This window comes from Astyanax mexicanus, chromosome 8, assembly GCF_023375975.1.
Source record: "Astyanax mexicanus isolate ESR-SI-001 chromosome 8, AstMex3_surface, whole genome shotgun sequence".
NCBI lineage: Eukaryota > Metazoa > Chordata > Actinopteri > Characiformes > Acestrorhamphidae > Astyanax > Astyanax mexicanus.
In genome coordinates, this window is record NC_064415.1 from 42,772,665 (window position 1) to 42,792,297 (window position 19,633).

Here is a 19,633-nt window from a genome sequence, read left to right on the forward strand (position 1 = left end):
TCTGCAATCTGCTTTGAAGGGTGTGACTTGCCGAGCTAAGCTTTCTCACCGTTCTGTTACTACTACCAACAACCATTAACCTTATGCTGTGTTCCATTCAAACGTAGGTATCAGAAATTCCAAGTTCCTAAGTAGGAAATAACAACAGGAACACGCCTACAAATCGAAAGTTCCTCCTTGGGATAGTAGGGAAAACAAGAACACTGCAGTAGTATTATACAGTTTATTTACATTTCTGTCTAATTAAATCAAATCAAATTATCTAAATTATCTGCGGACATTCTTACATGGTGTTGATGCGCAAAATACTGTATAGCACACCGTCAACTAGAATTACTAACAATGGTAAACTGGGACAGTCCTAACAATGACCAATTTTTCGTTGGAATTGCAATAAAATCCTGGTAAATGATTACCAAACCTATGTTTTAAGCTAACTCTTTTTGCATATACAGTGGCTTGCAAAAGTATTCATACCCCTTGAACTCTTCCATATTTTGTCACATTACAACCACAAACAAATATATTTCATTGGAATTTTATAAATAAAAAACTGAAAAGTGTGGTGTGCAAAAGTATTGAGCCCCCTTTAAAAGTATTCACTCAAGGGGGCTAAATACTTTTGCATGCCACACTTTTTAGTTTGTATTTGTAAAAAATCTTTTGAATCATGCTTAATATATATTTTTTTCCAATTCACAACTATAAACCGCTTTTTGTTGGTCTTTCACATTAAATTTCAATGAAATATATTTATGTTTGTGGTTGTAATATGGCAAAATAAAAAAAATGTATCATCATTTCCAGCTTGGAAATCTGACTTTTGAGGTAAATGAAACGCAGCATTAACCAGACCAGATGGTAGCCTGTGTGACTATTCCCTTCTCTTTGTAACATACCAAATATTTTCCAGTAATTCCAAGAATAGCAAATCAAATGAGGCTAAATCTAAACCTAGAACAACATCTGTATGACCATGCATGTCATGAACAACAAATCAACAAACCAGAAGCTTTGAACAACTTTTATAGGTGATAAAAGGAAACGTGTATGAATTGTTTTGCAGCTATTGCTTGAAGTACAAATAACAGTTATATGATGCTAATATGTGAATAAAAGCACATGAATTCCAATCTGAGGGTTTTCACAAAGGTTGCAAAGCCTTTTATCAGGTTTTTATATATTTGACTATCATCATTTGTGTGCACTGTGTAATTGTATTGAAAAGTCCCTTTTCTAAGTCAGCAGACACTGTAGCTCTATATGTTACCAATTTATATTTTGAAACTGACAAACAAAAATGTAACAGAATAACCCAGACATTTAGAATTTCTGAATAGCTATATCTTAACAATGATTAGTAGATAGTTCATTACAATGACATGGGAAGTAGGATCACCATTGAAACCAAAAGGTCATCAGTGCCGGCACACTACTGAAATATTGAATAATTGAATAAACAAACAAAATGCCAATTGCTATATGTGGCTTCTCGGTAAATTGTTCTAATGTTTGTCCTAGGTCATTATTGTTGCACCTGACCTTGTGGTCTCATGGTTTAAATAATAAGGATTCAGGGATAACTCCACAATACAAAAATATATAACCAATATATAATGAAAAAAGAATAAATAATATATAGCATAGATCAGAAAACCTGTGGGAATTACACCCACTGAAAGTTTAAACATAAACTTTAATGGTTTTCTGAGCTATGTTGAATAAAGGCACAATCACAAAATGAAATAAACACAGTAATTTAAATGAATGTTACATTCTCCATCCAGCAACACATCATCAATATATAAGTTATTTAAATCAAGAATTGCAAAGGAAATACAAATTACATTTTATATAACAGAAAATAAATGACTAGTGTGAACACCAGTTTCACAACCCACTGGTATTCACATTAGTGCACTAATATATATATATATAACGTGTACACGGCATACTGTCTCTTCTGAAGCTGGAAGAAATATGTTTTTGAGGATATTTGGAAAACTTTTTGGATTATTAGATTAATATTATCCATTTAATTTTAGAAATCCAAACATGTGGGATGCATACAATTCAAGAAAAATCTCTCTTTCTTGTATTTGGGTTATTTGCTGACAACAAACCAATTGTCTGGAGAGACAAATTTAGATTTGTGCCAAAAACAAATTCTCCTCCAATACATGTGAGGGGAGCTTCGCCATCAGGTAGCCAGTGCACTGGGAGGAAAGTGCCAGATCCCCAGCTCTGACAAATCAGCCAATATATGACTGTGCTGACCAACATCACAATCAGGGTTATAAAAAAAGGATCATCTATTCAGTCACAATTAGCTAGGCCAACTGTACTCTCTCGGACTTTGGCTGCTGATGGTGAAGCAAGTTTGTGATTTTTGACAACATTCGTGTAAACTGTTACTCTCCAGACAAACAAAATTAAGAAATCTAACTCATATGAAGTTAAAATCCAATACTCAGAAAGTAGTCAAAGTACAATTATGAATCAGTGCATGTTTGCAGAAATCAAATTATATAATGTCCTTATACCAAATACCCAAATATTAGTTTTAACAAAAAAGGGAGGCATTTTGCACTTCAAGCAGAGACAGTATACATAGCACACAACACAGGTAAAAAGTTGACATTCTCTCAGCATTATTGATCAGTGTTCTTTTCAAAATAACACTGGAATAGCACTTTGAGTACGCCTGCTTATAAAGTATAAAGACAAAAGTTTTAGATTCAGTGTTTAGTTACCGGAGTCTCTTCAATAGGAGACTCTTTGTCTTCTTCAGTAGCCTACACACAAAAGAAACGTCAATTATCATTCCATGCACACAGTCAGCAGCAGCAAAAATCAAAGGGGTTGGTATTAATCTCAAATAAATATTTTTAAATATTAAAAAAAATAATTTTATTTAAAAAAGGTCTACTTTTAAAACACCAACAAAATTATATTATGTCTATTAGACAGTGTGTATGGACTGTAGATAAACAGACTTGCATTTAGCATTATGGCATGAAATAATGTCACATATTGGTTTTCAAATTACAACCATCAATTTCAAAATCAATTTGAACATGAATAAATATGAATAATACGTCTCACAAAATTCTGCATTATTCAGAATGCAGATGTAGATTATAGTGGTGGCAACAGGAACCTACAGTCATGATATTCTAAGGAGCAGTATCACCCAGAGGAGCAGTTCTTTTTTTTTTAACAAACTTCTGATTTTTTCTACAGATTCCAACATGGCAAACTATCAGGGTCAACAATGATTTAAACCTTTGCTTGCCTCAAAAGTGCAGCATTTACAGAGCAGCTAACCTGCTTTCTTCAATATCCCAATCTTGTGGCCAGTCAGTAAACATTGCACATACCCACCAGTGCTCTTAACAGCTGTAGTGCATATTTAAACGGTGAGCATATCAAGTGCAGGTATCTGTCCAATACCAACCACTGCCTAAGCACTAACACTATAGACCATGCCCTTAAGGGTTGTCTGCGGTTTACTAGAGGATGCTTGAGGTCCCACAAGTTGAAGAACCATTTAAGAGGCCTAAAACTCATTGGAAGTTAATATTTGGTTCCTGTTTTTACCACTTTAAATGGTAACTAAATTCAATTTAGAAAATGCTAAAATACAGGAGAAGTATTTGGGAAGGGCACTGGATGATGTATGGGTTTAGGGAAGGGGCAGAAGGGAGAGCTGATTGGGCTGAGCTGTGTGTCTCTGATAGCGGTGAGAAGCAGGTGCTTGGACGTCAGGGGTGCAGGGGGCAGTATTATTGATTGACTGATCTGCATATTGGATGTCCCCAAAGTACTGAACCTAAGAGGGTGCTGCAGAGGCTGAAATGATCGCAATAATAAAAGCTTTTTTTAAAGGTTAGGAAAGGTTTATAAATATTTTAAGAAGGGTACATTTTAAACTGGTATATTTTATTACTTTAAAGAAACACATTTCAGCTATTAATGAAAAAAATGGTTTAGGGTTTAGTGGCTCTTTAAACGGTTCTTAGTGTAACAGAACATTTCACTACCAATACCATTTAATTTTACAGACATTTTTTAAAAATTGTGAAGTTAACTGATTTTACTATTACAGGGATATCCAGTCTTATCCAGAAAAGGCCAGTTTGGCTGTAGGACTTAATTCCAACCAACCAGAAGAAAAAACTGTGTTTAGAATCACTCCCTATTACAGAAATAGAGCACTTTATGGTGTGTTAGCCATGTTGTAGTGCTATTTGAAATCTCAACAGAACATTTTATTCCCTGCATAGTTCTCTATCAAACATCCATAATGCAATTGTTATGGTTTATGTAATGGTTTTTTGTTTGGTCGTTCCCTAGTCAGTTCACTCTAGAGCAAATGTGAGTTGCTGAGTGCTAATGAGTGAACTCATTCTGAACACAGCTAATGTGATCAGATGTTTAAAGACGGGCCCACTAATTAAAGAAGAGCAATCAGGTGCAGCCACACCAGCCCTTTGCAGATAAGACTGGACACCCCTATTAGGAAGATTAAAGAAAGAGCAATCATGTAGACTGCACTGGGGTTGCGCTGTACCATAAATGAGATTTAATTAAGTATTACCAAAGCCTCTGTGGGCAGCTCCTCTCCTGCCTCTGCCACTGGAGCAGATTCTTCCTACATACAGCAAACAAACAGAAACCTCACACTGCTGTGTTCAACAGCTACACATTCTCAACACACAGTACAAGATGACCAAGCTTCTAATACATCATTTCTTCACCAGATTTACAAATACTCTGTAGAAATGGTCCACAGCACAGTGGATTTACACTGTAAGTCAAGCTCATATGAAACATTGCGACATATGACTTGAACTTCTCTTATGTCTTTCATGACATAAGTCATATTTACCGGAGCCTCCGGGACTTGCTCTTTCTCTGTGACATCAGTCGGGGTTGTCTACACATAAAAGGATGTGAAAGTCTGAATAAACATTTTTATGATTTTTTAAAAAATTACATTTAGCAGAATATGATGAATCCATTTTTTTTACAAACATTATACAATTTTTAACTCCACTAAGCACTTTATAGTTTTATAATTACAGATTGTAGTACTGTATCTGTTTCTCAACATACTGTATTATTCTCTTTTTCTTTTTACCCCGGTTCTTAAATTGTAAAGAAACCACAGGATACACCACCACAGAGCAGGTTTTACTGAGTGGCCATTCTCAGTATGCAAATAAACAGATGGACTACACTCTGTAATTATAAAACTACAGAGCACAAAATGGATACTGGGTGTAGAATCTAGAAGGTGGTCATAATGTTATGCTTGATCTGTATGGGTACATATTTAAAAATATTGAAGCTACGGTTAGTTTCTCAAAATATTATCATGGTACATAGCATCAAGCAGCTAGTGTTGAAAAATGTGTTAGACCACTCACTAAGAATTTGTTAGCCCACTCGCTAAGCTAGCCTGTCTTACTAGCCTAGCTACAGATACACAGAGTATTAGAGAGCTCAGTGCGGATACTGCTGCTGACTAACAGCTAAACTACAAACACAAGTGTTTACAATAAAAACCTGTGTCTGAGAGAATAAAGTGAAGTGTTTTCAAGTGACAAAAAGGCTAAATGTGACTAAAGGTTCTGTCATGTTTAGATTCATAACAAGCCAGAAAGGCTACGATATGCTACGATAGGCATTAGCTAGCTAACATGCTAACCACCACAGCACAGACATGTTCCAGATAAGTGAGACTCAAATCACTCACATTCACAGAATAAGGTCTGATATCTGAGAAGGCTTGTTGATCTAGGTTTGCTTGTTTTCTCTTATATTCAATAGGGCTGCAACAAATTATTATTTTACTAGTCGACTTATCTGCCAATTATTTTCTTAATTAGTCGAATAGTAGGGATTTTTTTTGTCATGTCCTCATTTGAGTTTCCTATTGATGAGGCTTTCAATCCAATGCATGTTTTACTGCATCTTAACAGCTAAACTTAAGGGTCCTAGAACATTATGAGGTTGATGTACCTATATCAAATTACAAAATATATTATAGGAGACTAATCAATTTACTGACAGGCAAATTGTATAAGTACACAATGTTAATTTAAAGAATGTAAATTGCCATTATGTTTGTTAATTATTTCCATGTTATTTGTTTATTTATCAGTATTTACTTCTTTTAGTATTAATAATTTCCTCTGCATTTGGCTCATGAATTGCCTGAGTTGCCAGGTTCATGTTTTTTCCGCCAAACTAGCCCCAAAACCCACTTCCTTCCTTTTAACTTTTTACTCATGACTATCAAAAAAATATATAGCCGTCGGTAACAAAGAGGAAAAGATTTGTTTTTTTGGGCTACATTTAATACTTACACAACCACCAAAATGCCTCCATTGTGAACTGTTAAAAATTTAAATGTACTCTGTTGTGAATGTCTTAAACCCAAACCTTAAATATTGGGCTGTTGTCTTGTCCCCTATCTGGTGTGTTTACAGTTTTTTTTAATGTGATCCTATTACCCCTACCATGCATTCTCTACATCGGGATATATTTCAGTCTTTCACACATTAATGACATTGTGGATTATGTCCACTAATCGATGCAGCCCTAATATTCAGAATAAGCATATAATTAAACCCTTAACTATGGTGGGCCTGCTTTTTTTTAACAGCACATAAATTAATTTGCCATTGTATTAAATACAGAAACAGAACAGAAATCAAACATGTAAATTCTGAAATATTCAGAGATATTGTTACCAATTTGGAATACCACAGTACACAGCATTACCAATATACTGCCCAAACCTAAACCTAAATCAGTGTTTTTAAGAGGCAAACTGGGACCAAAATACAACAGCTTTAATCAGTTGATCTATTACTTAGGAAGGTACTTTTGTTTTACCTGTTAAAGAGTAGAACTATCAAGTGTACAATTTATACGTGAATACAGTCTTGTGGTAATAAAATCTGCACAGCCAATATACCAAATTACAGCAGACAAAATGACATAATAAAAAAAAGACCAAAAAATAAATGATAATAAAAAAATACCAAAAAAGGTCACATTTCCTTTCCTCTGTATGTATTAAATCAAATACATTAAATCAGAAGGAAAACAAACCCTGGATAAACTTTACAATAAGGGTACCTTAAATAACAGTACTTACCACAGAGTAGCTCAGTTATTATTATCAATGTTTACAGCATTTTTTAATTATTGTCTCAATTCATTGTTAATATAAAACATTCTTAATCAGTTAAATTAATTTAATGTTTAATCATATCTACAAAAAGTTATTAATAATTAACAATTAGTTGAGAGATTACTTGAAGATTCAGCAATGTTTATTGTTGTCATAAGTACTGGTTATTGTGACCCTTATTGTAAAGTGTTTCCCAAACCTTATATCCTGCATTTAACAATGCTTTAAAAACATAAATAAATAAATAAACAAATAAATAAATAAAACTAATAGTAAAAAAGTTATGTTGCATATTATAAACAAAATCATTTTCACTGTCATTTCTGCAAAACATTTTGTAAATTTTTTTTTTTTTTTTTTTTTTTTTTTTTGCTGTATCTAATAGAATACAGCACTGGAATGGGGTTAGGAGGCTTATACAGGCTGTGTGAGGCTGATAAAAGGGAAAAAAGCACATACCTCCGTCTGCTCCGCTGCCTCAGTTTCAGCAGCCGCAGGAGACTCCACTGTGCTCTTAATGAGCAGCACACAGAAAAAACATCATTAGCTTCCGCTCTCAGCACAGCACTGATCAGTATTCCACCAAAGAAGCACATTAACAGGCAGCAGAAATGTAGAATGTAAAAAAATTTACCCAAAAAAAAAAAGCAACGAAACATAAAAATGAACGAGGGATAGTACAACGATGATGGGGGTAGAACAATGATGATGCAACCAAAGTGGAAAAAGATGATCGCAGTGACACAAATGAATAATGATGCTGGAGATGCAAGCGATGATGAAGATAAATGATGGTGATGAGAGCAGGAAAAAGCTCTCATGATGATGATGACAGCAGTGATGATGTTGATGATGATGATGCTGCTGATGATGATGATAAAAAATGCAAATTATATCCTTGATGATATACATCACATTTTAACTCACAGGAGCTTCTTCTGCAGGTGGGCTGGCAGCAGGAGTAGTCTCTGCAGGTTCAGGAGTGGTCTCTGTGGGGGGAGGAGTGGTCTCTGCAGGAGGAGGAGTGGTCTCTGCAGGGGGAGGAGTGGTCTCTGCAGGGGGAGGAGTGGTCTCTGCAGGGGGAGGAGTAGTGACGGGACTCCCCTCACCAGCCTCAGCGGCTGGGGCTGGGGTAGGAGCCACCTCCCCCTCTGGGGCTGCCTCTGTACCAGCCTCTGCCCCCTCTGGGGCTTCAGTCTCAGGCTTTACATATACACACACATGCAGTACAGGAATTAGATACAGGTATAATTCCCACCAATTCCAATCTGTGTCAGTTTATTTGCCTTTATTGGCACTGGTACCCATCTTGACAGATATTTCAGGATTACAGGATTTCTCAGTTTGGCCAAATAACTTTAATGTACAGTCAAGGTAAAGAGTTAAAACACAATACTACCGAACACTCGAAAAAAAGTGTGAATTAACCTTGCCTAGCCTTATGCATCCATGTGCATCCATGTGCCATTACATCCAGCTTAAAATAACACATGTAAAACTGGTAAGGCCATAAAAGAAAAAATGAACAAAAATGAACGAAAAAGAAAATAAATTAAATAAAGAACACCACTGATTGCAAGCTATGCATGTGGTTATTTCAGAGTATGCTGTTTTCCCTACTTACCAAATGAACCACATTATCCAAAAGGGATATTTAATAATTAAGAAGCAATTTGCTATACATACATGCTTACATGCTTTACTAACTAAGATACAATTACACTGTGGTAGGCATTGGTATGAATAAGAGAATTTATAAACCATATATTCTATATTGATAGTAACTGTAGTGATAAGAACCCAGGAACTCACCAATTTTTCACCAAAGTCTGCTGCAAATGCAGGTGCCGATGCATCAGTCTTCGGAAGCAACAGGAGAGAATATCAAAGAAAGAATGGTTACAACACAATAATGTTTTATGACCTTATAAACATGCAACATTAACATTAAGGTTAGTTTTCAATCAAGGTCAGATATGTTCAAAATAGTTTCTATTTTGAGAGAAATATTTCGGCGGGATCATTCAGGAAAAGGTATTAGTAGGGGTCATTTCAGCTTTATTCTTAAATACTTAAGACTGTTCAATAAAGTTTAACCTAAATAGTAATGTCAGTTGGTCGAAAAATCTTTGCATTTAGTTTACTTAAAAATGTTTCCTATTTTCTCCCTAATGTGGAAAGCCAATTACTCCACCCATTTATTAGAACTCCCCCCATCATCATCCCATTGGGAATCAGACTCCAGCTGATGGCAAGCAGCATGGTCCAGGATTTGTCAGGTTTTTACTAGACAATAAAACTTTTAAATTAAATGATCAAACTAATCAATACACAAACACTTCTACAGCAGTCAATATGAAGTCATATAGTTCCTAGGCTCTATACGCTTAATCAACATATCTTGTTGCCTAGTTACCTGTGCAAATCCATTAAAAGCTTTGTTGGATACCTAAATCAAACCAAAGAAAGGGTTAGCATGTGGTCCCTCAGCACACTTGCATTGTATGAGTGAAAAGGGATTGGAAATGCTATATGAAAAAACAAAACCAGCTAACATTCAATGCAAGCACAGGAGAGAAGGGAGCAGAGGACAAGGGTCTGTGGACTGTGGGGATCCTGGGGACCGAAGGGGTTTCTAGCAGGACACTGTTGCTTTATCTGAGGGCAGGAAAAGAGGAGGGTCTCTCACTGTGGTCTACTCTACGCTACACTACATAGAGGGAGTAATTTGGGTACCTCATCCTTCTCTGTATCTATTTCTTGGTACAACTTTCCATATCTGCGATTCGCAACCTCATCTTCAGACAGGTCAGAGTTCTCTGGCTCTTTAGGACCGGTTGGGTTTTCTGCAGACGGAGCCTTTGGATTGGGAAAGTTGTTATGAACAGGAAAGGAAGCAAACTGGTCCTGAGCCTGGCCACTCTCACCTGGCCACCCTGCAATGAAGTCCCCTTGGCCATCGGAGGAGAAGAAGCCACTGCTGCCACTCACCTCCTGCCAGGAACCTTTACTGGAGCTCTCTGGATCAGTGTCTTGGGGCGGGAAGGCTGCCCACTGGGCAAAGCCGTTAGACTGTTCAGCAGACTCTGTCCCTTCCCCACCTGCTTCCCCAGTGCTTGCAGACTCCCAACCCCCTGCCCATCCCTGGTTGCTTTCACTTGCAAAAGGATCTTGAGTTGTCTGACTGGAAAAGAGATCTTGGTTTGTGCCACTGGCAAAAGGGTCTTCGATAGTTTTACTGGCAAAAAGATCCTGGGTATCCTCATTGGCAAAAGGATCTTGTGATGTCTCACTGGAAAAAGGGTCTTGCGAAGCCTCATCTGCGAAAGGATCTTGGGTTGCCTCGCTTGCAAAAAGATCTTGCGTGGCCTTGCTTGCAAAAGGGTCTTGAGTGCCCTCTTTTGCAAAAAGGTCTTGGGAGCCTGTGCTTGCAAAAGGGTCTTCAGTGGCCTCACTTGCAAAAAGGTCTTGAGTGCCTGCACTTGCAAACAGGTTTTGAGGGGCCTCACTTGCAAAAGGGTCATCAGTGCCCTCACTTGCGAACAGGTCTTGTGTGGGCTCACTTGCAAACAGGTCTTGAGGGGCCTCACTTGCAAAAGGGTCATCAGTGCCCTCACTTGCGAACAGGTCTTGTGTGGGCTCACTTGCAAACAGGTCTTGAGGGGCCTCACTTGCAAAAGGGTCATCAGTGCCCTCACTCGCGAACAGGTCTTGTGTGGGCTCACTTGCAAATAGGTCTTGTGTGGGCTCAATTGTAAAAGGCTCTTGAGTGGCCTTGTTTGCAAAAAGGTCTTGGTTAGTGTCACTGGCAAAAAAATCTTGGTTAGTCTCACTGGAAAAAAGATCCGGGGTGGTCTTATTAGCAAAAGGATCACTTGCCCACCCTCCTGTATCCGCTTCTTGGGATGCAAATGGATCGGAAGCAAATCCAGTTGTCTGGCCCTCCATTATGGAATTTGAAGGGCCAAAAACATCACCCCCTGATGTAACAAATGGGGCACTGGTATCTACGCTAGGCAACTCAGATGCATCTGTCTCTGATTGCCTGAACTGATCTTTTTCTGAGTTGGCAAATGGATCATTTCCAGTGCCAAAACGATCTCCCCCTGATGTGGCAAAGGGATCATTTCCAAATGGGTCACTGTCTAAAGTACCAAATGGGTCTGAGCTTGGAGTGGATTCTGAAATAGCCAATAAAGAATCGTCTACCCTACCTTCTGGTGTACTGGAGACTAAACCCTGCTTTTCGGACTCTGTAACCTCTGAGCCAGTCTCTGTCTTATCTGCTTGGTCCCAGTTAACTGAAAATGCATTGCTTCCAAAGTCTACACGAGCTGGGCTTTTTTCTGCCGAGGGGGCTGAAGCAGTATCTGCTACACCCCAGTCTGCAAAACCATCCTGGGCCACAGTGCTACTAGGGACAATCTGATCAGACCCTGCATTTGATCCCTCATTCTCTGCAGCGTCAAGCTCATCATCAGCACTGACCCATCCACCATTTTGACCTGGAGCATCCCCCCACTCTTCAGCAGTCTCATAATCAGATCCTGAACCATCCATATCTGCCTGACCTGATAAATACCATTTGGATCTGTTTCCCTCATCCTGATCTGCATATGGTTCCTGTTCACTGTCCTCTGTGGCTTCCGGTACCTCCTGCCCAAATTCATTGGTGAATATGATCCCTGGCATGGCCTGTTCATTTTCTCTCTCCTCTAATCCTGCAGCTGCCTCCCCTGTGCCCCACCCTGCCCAATCAGGCTGATCTGTGGCCCAGCCTGCCTCTGTGCCCTTCTGACCCGGTGGCTGCTTGGCCTCCTCAACCCCCACAGCACAGGGATCACAGTCTGGGTTTGGCTCTGGGTTGTTTTCCTTAGCCCAGTTCCTAACCTCGCCTGTGGCTGTTGCTTCTTCAGCCACTGCTTCTGTGGACCAGCCTTCTGCAGGAGGCCAGCCCTGTTCATCGGCCGCAGGCTGAACAGCTCCTGAATCTCCAGCAGCAGAGCCAAAGTCAGCTGTCCAGTCGGCAGTGAAGCCAGCATCAGGAGCCTGGACAAGGAAGACATTTAGTGGGGGATTATTGTCTTAAAAAACGTTCTCTATGGTTATAGTACCAACAGACCTAGACAAAGCTTAAAGAGAAGATACAAAGAGACGATACAGTAAATACAAGCATGTTTATCCAACTTGAATAGTCCTTATTTAAAAACTGTTAAGAAAATTAAATTTTGACCACTTTAAGTAGCAATAAAGAACAATTATCTAACTGTTAAATACACACACAACATGATAAGTACATGCTCATTGCTCTTTGACTTATGAACATACAAGCCATTATTCAGTTGTTACTTACAGGCTGGGCCTCAGTATTTGCCTGGAAAACAGGGAAGTTTGCGTTAAACTCTTTCAGTAAATCAAAGTTCAGCAAAAACTAAATGCAGAATTGTATTTTGTATTTTAAGAATGAGACAAATGCATCCTCATGGATTCTTATATGTATTGAAACTGTGTGAAGTAGGTAATAGTAAGACCATTGTCAGTCCTGATGCTATCAGCCTGCCTGCTCTGGACTCTGCTCTTAACTTGTCACTAAAGACTCCATTTCCCAGCATACACCCACACCAGACCTCCCACTCTCCACTGATCACGTGATGCAACGGCGTTCCCGCTCTCCGAGATACAGATTGTTTCCACCTGTCCCCCCCTGTATAAATACCTCTCGGTTTTGTTACCGACCTTTTTTTTATCACCATTTATCATCTTTTGCCTTGCCCATTCTACTGATTATCTGTTGCCAACCTTTTTGTATTTTTGAGTCCTCTTTTGCCTTCTACTTTGTATTGCTGGATTTATTGCGTATGAGCCTGGTTTGCATGAATATTCTCTCGTATGTTGTTTATACTTGTTGACATTTTGTTACAGACCCTGCCTGCCCCTCACTACTCGTGTAAGCCTATAGCCTTTGGCAATAAACATTGTTATTTTTATCTGCAAGTGTCTGTCCTGAGCCTGGCCAGTATGACAACCAAAGCTAGGTTCTTTTCTCTATGGCACTAAAAGAGTAAACTGTTTATTAAAATAAACCTCAAATTCAGGATAAAAATAAAAACGCTCTCACCGCCCAAAGATCCCAAGGTAGTGCCTGTGGAAGAGGAAGGTGTAAAGCAATAATGAAAGTCACTTTGTATCAAAAACATTATAACAACAATACATTGTTATTGTAACAGCACAGAACAGAATAATTCATCCAAACATGTAGTTGATTCATAATTCATTATTCAGTATTGTTTATTATTATTGAGGTCTAGTTCATTGTTGCCATTCGCTGAGTGTGAGAGATAGATAAGAACCTGAGCAGGCGACTGGTTTTGACCAATAGGTGTATCACTGTCGGGTTTGAATGGATCAAAGTCCAAGTCCAGAAGAGATTCTCCAGGCCTTTCGTTCGGCTGGAGAAACAGAATCAAAGGAAAAATATGCATGATGAAGCTACAGTACATAGAAATGTAAAAGAAATATTGCAAAAAAACAAAGCTTGCTAAAGTTATCAAGTATATTCACCTGAGGCGAGGTGACACTGATCTCAGGAAAGCCTCCGTCAAATAGGTTGATGATTTGCTCCTGTGCCACCTCCTTGCTGGGAGTGACTTTGGGAGGAGGAGGCTTTGGAGGTCCCATTTTGAGCTGAAAATGACACAAAAAATGTGATCATGGGCATATACACTTATACACATAAACAATCATTCAACATCTGTCTCTCTGGTATCATTTCTACACTTCTCTATGCAATAAAAACTTAATAATATCTATGTTTCCATCTATTACTACTACATCTATCTAATGTTCTCTAAAGAAAGATGACTACAGGCTACATGCTTTAGTGAGACTTACATCTTCACTCTGTAACAGGTAGAACAGACATAAAACAAACATGATTAGGAGAGTTTTATGTAAATAATATTAAATAAATAAATAAAATTATTTATTTCCCAATTTATTTATTTCTGTTTTTCCTTTTCCTTATATGATAATGAAGGGGCTGTCCAGCAATGATGTCACAGTGTCTTAGCATTGCTATTGGTTAATTGATGTCAGATTGATTGTACATGTCTTGCCCCTTTGGCGGTAACTTTGGTTACGTAGAAGATTATTATAAAACACGCACCTTCATTATCATATAAGGACAAGGAATTACAGAAATAAATAAATCAGGAAATTAATGAATGCAGAAATAAACAAAAAAAAAAAATATATATATATATATATATATATATATATATATTTTTATATTAATCATAATTATTCTTTACTGTTTTAATGATCATATTACTTTTATTGAGTGATTTACTTACATTTTTATTTTATTTTATTTTTTCTTAATTTTGGCAGTTTTGGTCCTCCATACAAGTCTAGTCTACTAACTAGACTAGACTTGTAACTAGGATTAATCCCTGTCTGGGAAACCGCCCCAATATTTCTAGACTAAAACTATCGTTTTACTTTGACTGCAAAAGATCTGCAATTTACATAAGACAGTATAATTTAAATTCATATTAAATTGGCTCATTCTTCTTATACTAAGTATAAAAAGGGCTCTAATTATTTTCAATATTTTAAGGCAAATATGGTATCAATACTCATGAACTAAAGTTAACAATTTACATCTAGGATGCTAAAAAAAAAAGAAAGAAAAGGGTGCTGATATGATTTTGAGCTTAACCCGCAAATTCTGCCCCACATTTAATGTTATCAGGTTGTACACTTTATATTTAGGGCACATTAGGGGGACTCTGGAACTCACCTGTGAGGGAGATTTGGGTCGAGGAGGACCAGGTGAAGTAGGCCTTAGCGTGTGGTTCGGACTGACAGCAGGACTTTCCTCTGGACTCTCATCATCAGGAGGCGTTGGAGTTCTGGCCAGGCGCAGGGGGCCTGAATCACTGTACATGAAAACACAGCCCACTATTAAACACAGCTAGTATTATGTGTTGAAAGTGTGTATAACAATTATAGAAATGGAAACAATTCATTAGAATTCATATTTTTTATTGTTGTCATATTTATTTATTAAGTGTATTTACACCTTTAGGTATTGCATAGAATTACATTTTACTACATTTTTATACATACAGTCTGGAAAAATAATTTATAGTATATTTATAGTATATCTTGCACTATTACACACTTTGTCACCTAACAATCCCAAACTTTTTTTAATGAGATTTTAAGTGACAGACTAACACATAGTAGCACATAATTGTAAAGTGAAACGTAAATGATACATGGTTTTCAAAGATAATCAAATAAAAATCTGAAAAGTGTGGCGTGCAAAAGTATTCATTCCTCCTATGTCAATGCTTAACAGAGCCACCATTCACTGCAACTAAAGCTGCAAGTCTTTTGGGGTATGTCTCTACCAGTTTTATGCATCTAGAGCCTGAGATTTTTGTTCATTCTTCTTTTCAAAACAGCTTAAGTTAAGCCAGGTTGGATGGAGAGCGTCTTTTAACAGCAATTTTAATGTCTTGCCACAGAAGTTTACTGGGATTTAGGTCAGAACTTTTGACTGGGCCATTCTAACATATGAATATTCTCTGATCTAAATTGTTCCACTGTAACTCTAGCTGTATGTTTAGGGTCGTTGTTTCGCTGGAAGGTGAATCTCCTTCCCAGTCTCAAATCTTTTGAGACCTCTAACAGTTTTTTTTTTTCAGGAATGCCCTGTATTTCTCAGTCCATCTTCCTATTAACTCTGACCAGCTTCCCTGTCCCTGCTGAAGAAAAGCATCCCTATAGAAAGATGCCACCACCACCATGTGTTATATTTGGGATGGTGTTTTCAGGATGCTGTGTTACTTTTCCGCCACACATAGTGCTTTGCATTTAGTTCAACTTTGGCCTGAATGGAAAAATTGTCAACAGCTGGATCCTATTAAACAATTAAAGATTTCTGAAGGCAGTTGATAGCAGTGAATTTTATTTAGGGGGTTAAGAGTAAAGAGGGCTGATGATTTTTTAAATACACCTCACACTTTTCAGGTTTTCATTTGATTAAATTTTTTTAATCCACTTTAATCCACAGTTATGTGCTACTTTGTGTTGGCCTATTACTGTTTGAGGGGGCGAGACTCAGAAATAAGGATTGCTGGTTGAGGCGGTAGACCATGGACTATGATCCCCGTTAAAAGATCAAGGCGCTAGACAGAGAGATCCCTTCTTATGCCCTGGACATGTCCTGACTGCATGTCTTGACTGCAGTACCGCTGTTTCACCAGTAGATGGCATTCCACAATTGGGCTTTCTCACAATTACAATAAATAAATCTCAATAAAATATACTCAAATTTGTGGTTGTAACTAAGTTAACAAAATGTGAAAATGTCCAAGGGGAATAAATACTTTTGCAAGCCACTGTAACTCTCTTTAATACATAACTTTTAATTTATTATAGCAGAATTAACAGTCAAAATATTGTTTATTAAAACATGATCATTAAAAACTGATAGTGTGATTATGAGGAACATTCTAAGTATTCATAAATGTATAAATTCTATCCACAGATACAGCACAATATACAACTAACCACTTACACTAGCCACTATTAGATCTTAAGACTTTCAATCTACACTACAGCCCCAGACTATGTTCTATATGTCCTATATTTTCTATGTAACGCCACCTACCTTCTCTCGCTTCTATTGCAGAAAGACAAATAGAACCATAGCATATCAACAACAGATTAACACTATTTTAGGGAAAATGTGGTTCTGTACCATATTTTTGATCTTTCCAATAAATTAAGTTTTATGAAGACTAACCTTGGTGCTCCTTGGATGGTGAACATTTTGTCTGGATGTTGCTCGGCGAGTTTGTTCATCACCTCATACAGCTTGTGACAGAGCTAGTGAAACAAAGGAGCAATAAAATGGGAACATTAGTTATAAGGGAATTCATAAAAAGCAACAAGCTGAGTAAGTGAGCAAATTAAATTTGTCATTCACGCTTTTTACCTGAGAGGGCACACTGTTTATAAATACCGTATTTTTCGGGCTATAAGGCGCACTTAAAATACTTATTTTTTCCCAAAAATCGTCATTGCGCCTTATAATGCAGTGCGCCTTGTGTATGGATTTTGCTTGTGTTTACTGACCTCGATTTTATGTGGTACACGGCGCTCTGTTGTGCAGAATTCCTCACCCACGCCAGAAAAAGATCCCCCTCTTGGGCTAGCGCGCGGTTACCTTTGACTGCCGTACTGCCTCTCGGCTGTGGTTCAGGGTAGCTAGTTTCCACTGTAGCTCCGTGGCCAGAACAAGGTGCCGGTAAACTTTCCTTTCCACCCGTTCTGGGGTAATAGCACAAACTGTTTCTTTTTAGCGCCCACTTCTAAGTAAAGTTAACCTCTTAACACGCGCTGGCCCACCGGCGGGCCAGAAATATTTAATATTTCATAACTGGCTGTGTTTCTGAATAGTTATGAACAGTTACAGGTTCAATATAGACATCCAATATACCATTTTAAAGCTTAGAATCTCTGCTTTTGAGCTATTTAGCCTATTTAGCGGAATATCCTTTCAGAAAATAAACATTTAGGGCGAAATATGCCTTGGTTATGATTTTAATAATTCATAACTCTCATATTTGCGTTTATCGTTCGTCCATATTTCATCGAATGCGGTCATGTCATACACCATTCGAACCATCTGGCTCTCCGGATTCCAGAACTGTGCTTTTACTGTAGGATGTATGTTTCATGAATTAGAGCTGCGTCAGAGCGCATGTTTCCAGTAATAAAAGGCTCTCCTTTTGTCCTGGGGTAACCTCCGGTCACTGCCGCCACCCCCCGAACACACACCCGCGCTCAGCCACAGGTCCTACCTTCAAAACGCGTCCAGACTAAAGAGAATCCATCAATCCAGTCTCCTGTAATCCACAGTTATATCCCAACAGCGCTGGAAATCACTTCATCCAGAAATGAAACTTATCCAATCTTTATCTCTGTTTTAAAACCGTTTTATTCACCGAATTCGGCACAACACGCTATTATAGTCAGAAGCCTCGCGGAGTAATACGTACTTGCTGTGCTTCAACATACCGTATTTTTCGGGCTATAAGGCGCACTTAAAATACTTATTTTTTCCCAAAAATCGTCATTGCGCCTTATAATGCAGTGCGCCTTGTGTATGGATTTTGCTTGTGTTTACTGACCTCGATTTTTATGTGGTACACGGCGCTCTGTTGTGCAGAATTCCTCACCCACGCCAGAAAAAGATCCCCCTCTTGGGCTAGCGCGCGGTTACCTTTGACTGCCGTACTGCCTCTCGGCTGTGGCTCAGGGTAGCTAGTTTCCACTGTAGCTCCGTGGCCAGAACAAGGTGCCGGTAAACTTTCCTTTCCACCCGTTCTGGGGTAATAGCACAAACTGTTTCTTTTTAGCGCCCACTTCTAAGTAAAGTTAACCTCTTAACACGCGCTGGCCCACCGGCGGGCCAGAAATATTTAATATTTCATAACTGGCTGTGTTTCTGAATAGTTATGAACAGTTACAGGTTCAATATAGACATCCAATATACCATTTTAAAGCTTAGAATCTCTGCTTTTGAGCTATTTAGCCTATTTAGCGGAATATCCTTTCAGAAAATAAACATTTAGGGCGAAATATGCCTTGGTTATGATTTTAATAATTCATAACTCTCATATTTGCGTTTATCGTTCGTCCATATTTCATCGAATGCGGTCATGTCATACACCATTCGAACCGTCTGGCTCTCCGGATTCCAGAACTGTGCTTTTACTGTAGGATGTATGTTTCATGAATTAGAGCTGCGTCAGAGCGCATGTTTCCAGTAATAAAAGGCTCTCCTTTTGTCCTGGGGTAACCTCCGGTCACTGCCGCCACCCCCCGAACACACACCCGCGCTCAGCCACAGGTCCTACCTTCAAAACGCGTCCAGACTAAAGAGAATCCATCAATCCAGTCTCCTGTAATCCACAGTTATATCCAAACAGCGCTGGAAATCACTTCATCCAGAAATGAAACTTATCCAATCTTTATCTCTGTTTTAAAACCGTTTTATTCACCGAATTCGGCACAACACGCTATTATAGTCAGAAGCCTCGCGGAGTAATGCGGTACTTGCTGTGCTTCAAGTAGTATTATGGTCTGTCGGAGCGTTGCGGCTACCGTTGTCAGGAGCCTCGCGGAGTAATACGTACTTGCTGTGCTTCAACATAATATTATGGTCTGTCGGAGCGTTGCGGCTACCGTTGTCAGGAGCGTCGCGGAGTAATACGTACTTGCTGTGCTTCAACATAATATTATGGTCTGTCGGAGCGTTGCGGCTACCGTTGTCAGGAGCGTCGCGGAGTAATACGTACTTGCTGTGCTTCAACATAATATTATGGTCTGTCGGAGCGTTGCGGCTAC

General features: G+C 38.5%; 1 protein-coding gene across 2 annotated transcripts in view; it reads right to left on the reverse strand.

Annotated features, from left to right (window-relative positions):
- amph (amphiphysin) overlaps positions 1-19,633 on the reverse strand; it is a 104,638-nt gene that overhangs the window by 5,476 nt on the left and 79,529 nt on the right. The window contains exons 9-22 of one of the 2 annotated variants that reach the window (XM_015603253.3): positions 17,025-17,107; positions 15,009-15,147; positions 13,769-13,891; positions 13,558-13,656; positions 13,326-13,349; positions 12,561-12,581; positions 12,098-12,256; positions 9,624-9,656; positions 9,020-9,067; positions 8,135-8,410; positions 7,667-7,720; positions 4,892-4,939; positions 4,601-4,654; positions 2,754-2,795 (exon numbers count right to left, since the gene is read on the reverse strand). In XM_015603253.3, coding sequence (XP_015458739.3) covers positions 2,754-2,795; positions 4,601-4,654; positions 4,892-4,939; positions 7,667-7,720; positions 8,135-8,410; positions 9,020-9,067; positions 9,624-9,656; positions 12,098-12,256; positions 12,561-12,581; positions 13,326-13,349; positions 13,558-13,656; positions 13,769-13,891; positions 15,009-15,147; positions 17,025-17,107 — 1,203 coding nt within the window. The remainder of the gene's footprint in view (positions 1-2,753; positions 2,796-4,600; positions 4,655-4,891; positions 4,940-7,666; positions 7,721-8,134; positions 8,411-9,019; positions 9,068-9,623; positions 9,657-12,097; positions 12,257-12,560; positions 12,582-13,325; positions 13,350-13,557; positions 13,657-13,768; positions 13,892-15,008; positions 15,148-17,024; positions 17,108-19,633) is intronic. The other variant, XM_022678011.2, reaches the window with a different exon arrangement.